Genomic DNA, 8515 nt, shown 5'->3' on the forward strand with positions numbered 1-8515 from the left:
GCTGTGTGCCCCCATCCTGCACACTCACACATTTGAGCTCTTCACTGGTGTTTTCCTCAACAGAACACTTGCTTGAGCTTCTTCTTGAGAGCAACTTTGAAAGCAGACCTAAGGCTTCAGGCCCTGCCTTGAGGAGGTCACCTTTCTTTATGGAAACGCTGGTATGGAGGCCAGCTCTGTCACAGAAGTGCCCATGGCCTGTCCCTGCCTACGGTCACAGGACTACCACGCCTGTGACCAAGCTGCCAGAGCACTCAGGCCTTACACCAATGCAAAGGTTCAGAACAAGAGTGTGCAAGTGGAAAAAGAACAGCCCTGGAAGACCAAGCGCTGGTGCTCCCTGGCAGTGCTGCTATGCCAGGACTCTTTTCCCTTCCACCCATGCAGACAGGAACTGTACTTGCAGCTCCAAAAAGGCATTGGAGGAAGGAACAGAAGAAATAAAAAAAAGTGACTGAAGGGCGATTATTGCATTTAAACACAAAGAGAGAGCAGGGCTCCTCATTTACAAAGCCACTCAGTCAGAAAATAAAAGCAGACAGTGATTTAGAAAGGGCATGACAACATTACCACGAGTAAAAAAACACCACAAACAACAAAAAATAGAGATGACAGATTGGGCCTTCAATGAGTTACATGTTACGTATTATGTAGAATTAGTTTATTGCTTCAGCAATAAACTGCGTTATCAGTTTCCCCACTGCATCCTTGAGCTCCTGGTTCCTCATGCTGTAGATGAGGGGGTTCACTGCTGGAGGCACCACTGAGTACAGAACTGCCAGCACCAAGTCCACCGATGGGGAGGAGATGGAGGGGGGCTTCAGGTAGGCAAACGTGCCAGTGCTGATAAACAGGGAGACCACGGCGATGTGAGGGAGGCACGTGGAGAAGGCTTTGTGGCGTCCCTGCTCAGAGGGGATCCTCAGCACGGCCCTGAAGATCTGCACATAGGACAACACGATGAAAACAAAACATCCCAGCAAAAGAAAACCACTAACCATAAGAAGGGCAACTTCTCTGAGGAAAGTGTCTGAACAGGAGAGCTTGAGGATCTGTGGGATTTCACAGAAGAACTGGTCCAGGGCATTGCCATAGCAGAGGGGTATGGAAAATGTATTGGCTGTGTGCAGCAAAGCATAAAGAAACCCAGTGCTCCAGGCAGCTGCTGCCATGTGGACACAAGCTCTGCTGCCCAGCAGGGTCCCGTAGTGCAGGGGTTTGCAGATGGCAACGTAGCGGTCGTAGGCCATGATGGTGAGAAGACAATACTCTGCTACTACCAAGAAGAGAAAGAAAAAAAACTGTGCAGCACATCCTGAGTAGGAGATGGCCCTTGTGTCCCACAGGGAATTGGCCATGGCTTTAGGGACAGTGGTGGTGATGCAGGCCAGGTCGAGGAAGGAGAGGTTGAGGAGGAAGAAGTACATGGGGGTGTGGAGGCGGTGGTCACAGGCTATGGCGGTGATGATGAGGCCGTTGCCCAGGAGGGCAGCCAGGTAGATGCCCAGGAAGAGCCAGAAGTGCAGGAGCTGCAGCTCCCACGTGTCTGCAAATGCCAGGAGGAGGAACTCAGTGATGGAGCTGCCGTTGGACATCTGCTGCCTCTGGGCATGGGGACTGTCATTGGAGAAAAAGACATTGACAAGTTAGGGGAGAACAGAGCGAGTTCTGCAAGGCAAGAGGATTGCCTGTGGCTCAGTGCAGAGGGAGGGCAGCTGCAGAGGGCACAGTCCCTCTGCCTAGTTCCCTGTTTCTCTGGGCTTGCACCTTTCTGAGATGGAGGCTGATCACACACCCATGTTACCCTGAAAAGCCACCAGGCACTGCTGAGAGCAGAGGGATCTACCACAGACCACTAAATGTCTCAGCCTTTCTCAAGGTCTCAGCACCCCACTTCTAGCCAACAACACACATGGCTCATTTCACAAACACAACAGCATTTTCTCTGTCATAGCATCTCTGCGCCCCTCCCTGGGAATTTCAGATGACACAAAGATGCTATAGGACAGGTTTTCATCACGGAGAGAAGCTCAGAGCCTGGAAGGAAACCTCCAGCTGATAGCCAAGTGTCTTAGTGGTGGCATTTGAATAAGGGAGATTCAGCTCATGGCCTCCATGCACTGACTGCATTGCCCACTGCCCCACAGCTTAGAGGAAAGCTGGGACACTTGTTCCCATGGACACACAGGCATGGGGGGACCCACAAGACCAGTGTGTGACTCTGCAGCTGAAACTCCATCTGCCCAGGGAGCCTGACAGCAAGAAGGAAATAACCCCAGCACTAACAGAGACAAGTGGAGCGAGAAGGAGAACTGGAGTGAGGGTGTGGGTGAGAGAGGCCAGGGCAGAGGCAGGCGGGCCCTCAGGCCAGCGTTGCCCTTCCCCAGCTGTGCCCACCACCTCCCAGGCACCAGCATTGCCGGGCAGCTGCTCTCAGCCCCTGTGCTCTGCAGAGGGCACTGGCCGTGGGGCTGGAGAGCTGCAGCACAGCTCTGCTGGAGCTCTGGCTGCAGAGGAGCTGGTTCGCGCCTTGGAGCCCCCAGCCCTTGGGGCAGAGGCTTTGCTGGCTGGGAGAGGAGGCAAGGGGGCTTGCTCAGGGGGAGGGCTCTGCATGGGACGGGATGAGACGGAGGTTTCTGAATTCTCCCTCCCACAACATTTCTATTTTGTGTTTCCTCTCATATCCCTGTTGCCTGGAGATTTTCCGCCTGGGAGCTGTTTCCTTGTCCTGTATCTTTGCCTTTCAACACTCACACACACTGTCCCAACCTCTGTGCACTCGCCTTAGCCCTCCAGAAACCTGCCTGTTTGCAGGGCACTGGCTGGGTGCATGTAGAAAAAAGGACAGGTCAGAGTAAGCCTGATGGGTGCAGCAAAGGTGATGCTGTTTCTGTCCAAAGGCAGAGGTGGGGCTGGGAACACATTAGGTGAGACGTGGAACACCTACTGATCACTCAGAGTTACAGTTCAGCAGTCTCAGTGAGTTCTCAAAATTAAGAACTCCTTTATCACTTATTCCCTCCCATTTCTCAAGAGTAGGAAATTGAATTCTCAGACTCAGAAAAGCTCCTTCTCTTTAGAGTAATCATTGTCTTGATCTTCCCCTTGAAACCTCCTACTGGAAATATGCAGGAGGTGAGCTGAAGCTCTGAGCAGCCCTGACGCATGCAGCACCCTCTCACCAGCAGAAGGACACCGCCTTGCTGGGGTCACTCTGTCCACCCACAGCTTCTCCTGGCAGAACCATGGGGAGTGCCCTGGGCAGCCTGAGAGCTGACCCTGGCAGGCAGCAGAGTCCCTGCCCCGGCACACAGCACCCTGGGGTGCAGGGACCCTGCTCACAAGGACAGCCCTGGGTGCTTCTGGCTGCGCACCCGTCTTCACACCCCTGCAGCCATCCCTTGGAGAAGGCAGCTGTCATGCCCTGTCCCTCGGACAGGGCAGCAGGGGATCCCTGCTCTGATTTATGCCCTCATTCTCTATACTAGAGAACAATTGAGAGTTGTACTTACAGATCCTGTAATCTCTAGGATTTGCCAGCTTATAGGACACCCCTCAAGGAAATGCAGCTGCATTGCCCTGCAGCAAAGACTCACTGTGTCAAGGGCTGTGAATAATTCTCCCCCAATGCTGTTCTAATACCTGTGAATAATTACAATCATCAAAACAGTTTTTAGCCAAAGTAAGGACATTTGTTGGCTTCTAATCAATTCTAAATTGACGTCTATGATTAATGGGTGAATGTGGTCTTGAATTGAGAGCATGAAGCTATAAAAGTTTAATAGTGTCAAAAATGTCTAGTATGCAGCACACAACTGTACAGTTTTGATATTTCACTACTGTCACACCTGAAGATGTAGAGTAGGCTGTGTCTTGATGCTTCCACTAGTCTTTTTTCCACTGTCTAGTACAGCAAGAAGTCGCTATCTTCCAGGTTAATGAACAAAACACGTCTCAAAAAATCATTAGTAGGTTTGAGTTGTGAAGGTTTTAACCAAGTCTCCCATGGGGAAGAATGTGGATCAAATGCCTAACTCTCCCTTTGTTGGGGAGGCAAGGCAAGGGCAGATGCCCAGAGTGTGTTTGGCTGTGAAAGCACTGGCACGGGAAGGTGAGGAGAAAGAACAGCTTTCAGTGCTATCATCTTTGCTGTGGGAGAAATCACTGGACGTTTCCAGCACCGAGCAGGGCTCTGCCGATCGCACACAGTGGCAGTCCATGCTTGCTTAGCTCCTTACACTGCCAACACTCACCGTCACTGTCGCTATTGGCAGAGCCCTGCTCCGACACTGCAAATGTCCAGCAATTTCTCCCACAGCAAAGGTGCCAGCACGGAAAGCTCTCTCTCTTCCTCACCTTCCCGTGCCACTGACTTCACAGTGAAACACACACTGGTGCTCTGCCCTTGCCTTGCCTCCCAGCAGTATTTGCGGGTCTATGAAAGTTGTGGCAAGGGAAGGAGAGACCAAGCAAGAGCTTTCATTCCTGGCTCCTTTCTTACGTCACAAACCACTGGACATTTGTAATTGTGAAGCCGGGCTCTGCCAAGAATGAGCGTGAGCTTGGGTTATTGTTTAGGGAGTGCTGGGGAGGCAAGTGCAGAGCCGATGTGCTTGTGGGACTGTGAAAGTGCCTGCAAGGAAAGGCGAGGAGCAGCAAGAGCTTTCAGTCTCAGCTCCTTTGGTGTTGGAGAAACCACTGGACGTTTGCAATTTCACAGCTGGCCTCTGCCGAGAGTGTGCTTGAGAAATTTTGTTGGGAGTGCTGGGAGGCAAGGCAAGCAAGAGAGGCAGTGTTTGTTGGGCTGTGAAAGTGTCTGCAAGGGCAGGCAAGGACCAGCAAGTCCTGGCGCCTTTCTTATGGAGAAAGCACTGGAACTTTGCAATTTCGAAGCCGGGCTCAGCCGAGAGTGAGAGTGAGCTTGCGAAATTGTGTTTGGGAGGCAAAGAAAGGGCAGAGCCTCTGTGTTTCTGGGGCTGTGAAAGTGCCGGTAAGGTCAAACGAGCAGCAGCAACAGTTTTCAGTCCTGCTCCTTTGGTGTGGGAGAAATCACTGGTCGTTTGCAATTTCGGAGGTGGACTCTGCCGAGAGTGAGAAGGAGCTTGAAAAAACATGTTTTGGGAGTGCTGGGAGGCAAGGCAAGGGCAGATGCCCAGAGTGTGTTTGGCTGTGAAAGCACTGGCAAGGGAAGTTGAGGACCTTGCTAGGTGAGGACATCTAGGTCCAAATTGCACCATGGTCCTCCTAGAACAGGGCTCTGCTTAGAGTGAGCATGAGAGAGTAATGTTGGGACAGCTAGGATGTTAGGCAAGAGCACAGCCCCAGAGTTTGTGGGGCTGAGAAAGCGCAGCCAAGGAAAGGTGAGGAACAGCAACAGCATTAAGCCCTTACGCCTATGGTGTGTGAACCAATATTGCACATTTTCAATCTCAGAGCAGGTCTCTGTTGCTATTGAGCAGGAGAGAGACTGTGTTGGGACAGCCAGGAGGTAAGGCAAGTGCTATGCACCAGAATTTGTGTCGCTCTGAGAGCACAGCAAAGTGAAGGTCAGGACCAGCAAGAGCATTAAGCCATTACCCCTGTGGTGTGTGAGAAATCGTGGACATTTGCAATGTCAGGACAGGGCTCTGCTGAGGGTGAGAATGAGAGAGACAGTGCTGGGACAGCTAGGAAATAAGGCAAGAGCAGATCCGAAGAGTTCGTGGGGCTGTGAAAGCACAGCCAATGGAATGTGAGGACCAGCAAGATCATTAAGGCCTTACAAGTATGTTCTGTGAGAAATTGTGGACACTTGCAATTTTAGAGCAGGGCTCTGCTGAGAGCCTGAGAGAGACAGTGCTGAGATAGCTAGGAGTCAAGGCAAGAGCAGAGCCCCAGACATTGTTGCACAGCGAACCTGCAGCCAAGGGAAGCTGAGGATCAGCCAGAGCACTAAGCCTTTACCCTTATGGTGTGTGAGAAATAGTGGACATTAGCAGTCTCAGAGCATGGCTCTGCTGAGAGTGAGCTTTGAGAGACAGTGTTGGGACCACTAGGAGGTAAGGAAAGAGCAGAGACCCAGAATTTGTGGGACAGAGAAGGTGCAGCCAAGGGAAGGTGAGGACCAGCAACAGCATTAAGCCTTTACACCTATGGTGTGTGAGAAATCATGGACATTTGCAATGTCAGAGCACGCCTCTCCTGAAAGGGACCATGAGAGAGACAGTGTCAGGCCAGCTAGGAGGTAAGGCAAGTAAGAGCCCCACAGTGTGTGGGAAAGAGAAAGTGCAGCCAAGGGAAGGTGAATACCAGCAAGAGCATTAAACCCTTAAAACTATGATGTATGATAAATATTTTACCTTTCAAAGTCAGAGCAGGGCTCCGCTGATATTGAGCATGAGAGACACAGTTTTGGGACAGCTAGGATGTCAGGCAAGAGCACAGCCCCAGAGTCTGTGGGGCTGAGAAAGTGCAGCCAAGGAAAGGTGAGGACCAGTAGCAGCATTAAGTCATTACTCCTGTTGTGTGTGAGAAATCTTGGACATTTGCAGTGTCAGAGCAGGGCTCTGCTATGAATGAGCTTTGAGAGAGACAGTGCTGGGAGAGCTAGAAGGTAAGGCAAAAACAGAGACCTTGAATTTGTGGGACAGAGAAAGTGCAGCCAAGGGAAGGTGAGGACCAGCAAGAGCATTAAGCCCTTACAACTACGGTGTGTGAGAAATCATGGACACTTGCAATATCAGGACAGGGCTCTGCTGAGAGTGAGCATGAGAGAGACAGTGCTGGGATAAGCAAAGAGGTAAGGCAAGAGCAGAGCCTTTGGAGGTGGGCTCAGGCAAAAAATGGAACGGAGCATGCGATAGATTTTGAGGCTGTATGGAGGCAAGACAAAGCTGCAGCCCTACTGTTTGGGGTGCTGGGAAAGCGCTGCCAAGGGACAGTGAGGGCCAGCAAGAGCTTTTAGTGCTGGCACCTTTGGTGTGGGAGAAATCCCTGGATGTTTGCAATTTCAGAGATGGCTTGGGCAAAAAACGTGACTGAGCATGCGATAGATTTTGGGGCCATACGGAGGCAAGGCAAAGCCGCAGTCCTACATTTTGTGGTGCTGGGAAAGTGCTGCCAGGGGACAGTGAGGGCCAGCAAGAGCTTTTAGTGCTGGCACCTTTGGTGTGGGAGAAATCCCTGGACGTTGGCAACTTTGGAGGTGGGCTCAGGGGAAAAACACGACTGAGCGTGCGGTAGATTTTGGGTCCATACGGAGGCAAGGTAAGGCAAAGCTGCAGCCCCACTGTTTGTGGTGCTGGGAAAGTGCTGCCAGGGACGGTGACAGCCAGCAAGAGCTTTTAGTGCTGGCACCTTTGGTGTGGGAGAAATGCCCGGACATTTGCAATTTTGGAGGTGCGCTCGGGCAAAAAACACGACTGAGCTTGCAACAGATTTTGGGTCCATACAGAGGCAAGGCAAAGCCGCAGTCCTAGTGCTTCTGGTGCTGGGAAAGCGCTGCCAAGGGATGGTGATGGTCAGCAAGAGCTTTTAGTGCTGGCAAGTTTGGTGTGGGAGAAATGCCTGGACATTTGCAATTTTGGAGGTGGGCTCGTGCGACTGAGTGTGCAATAGATTCTGTGGTCATACACAGGCAAAGCAAAGCCGGAGCCCCACTGTTTGTGGTGCTGGGAAAGCGCTGCCAAGGGACGGTGAGAGCCAGCAAGAGGTTTTAGTGCTGGCATCTTTGGTGTGGGAGAAATGCCCGGACGATTAAAATTTATAGGTGGGCTTGGGCAAAAATTGCGACTGAGCGTGCAATAGATTGTGGGGCCGTATGGAGACAAGGCGAAGCTGCAGCCCTACTGTTTGGGGTGCTGGGAAAGCACTGCAAAGGGACAGTGACAGCCAGCAAGAGCTTTTAGTGCTGGCACCTTTGGTGTGGGAGAAAAGCCTAGACGTTTGCAATTTTGGAAGGGGCCTCAGGCAGAAATACGACTGAGTGTGTGGTAGATTTGGGGTACATACGCAGGCAAGGCAAAGCTGGAGCCCCACTGTTTGTGGTGCTGCGAAAGCGCTACTGCAGATGGTAACAGCCAGCAAGAGCTTTAATGCTGGCACCTTTGGTGTGGGAGAAACGCCCGGACGTCTGCAATTTTGGAGGTGGGCTCGGGCAAAAAATGCGACTGAGTGTGTGGTAGATTATGGGGCTGTACGGAGGCAAGGCAAAGCTGCAGCCCTACTGTTTGGGGTGCTGGGAAAGCACTGCCAGGGATGGTGAGGGCCAGCAAGAGCTTTTGGTCCTGGCATCTTTGGTGTGGGAGAAATCCCTGGACTTTTGCCATTTTGGATGTGGGGTCGTGTGACTGAGCGTGTGATAGATTTTGGGTCATACACAGGCAAGAAAAAGCCACAGTCCTAGTGTTTGTGGTGTTCTGAAAGTGCTGTCATGGGACGGGGCAGGCCAGAAAGAGCTTTTAGTGCTGGCACCTTTGGTGTGGGAGAAATCCCTGGACGTTTGGAATTTTGGAGGTGGTCTCAGGCGAAAAACATG

The 8515-nt window shown here is 51.8% G+C and overlaps 1 protein-coding gene across 1 annotated transcript; it reads right to left on the reverse strand.

The window, feature by feature from the left end:
• Positions 1-656: 656 nt before the first annotated feature.
• On the reverse strand, positions 657-1648 carry LOC142595573 (olfactory receptor 14C36-like). Its single transcript, XM_075724163.1, has one exon. The coding sequence runs from the start codon at positions 1593-1595 to the stop codon at positions 657-659; it is 939 nt and encodes a 312-aa protein (XP_075580278.1). The 5' UTR covers positions 1596-1648.
• Between the last annotated feature and the right edge of the window lie 6867 nt (positions 1649-8515).

This window comes from Pelecanus crispus, chromosome 21, assembly GCF_030463565.1.
Source record: "Pelecanus crispus isolate bPelCri1 chromosome 21, bPelCri1.pri, whole genome shotgun sequence".
Classification (NCBI taxonomy): Eukaryota; Metazoa; Chordata; class Aves; order Pelecaniformes; family Pelecanidae; genus Pelecanus; species Pelecanus crispus.

Excerpts from the sequence above, each read along its gene's own strand:
- LOC142595573 (XM_075724163.1), bottom strand. The coding sequence starts at position 1,595 with ATGTCCAACGGCAGCTCCATCACTGAGTTCCTCCTCCTGGCATTTGCA.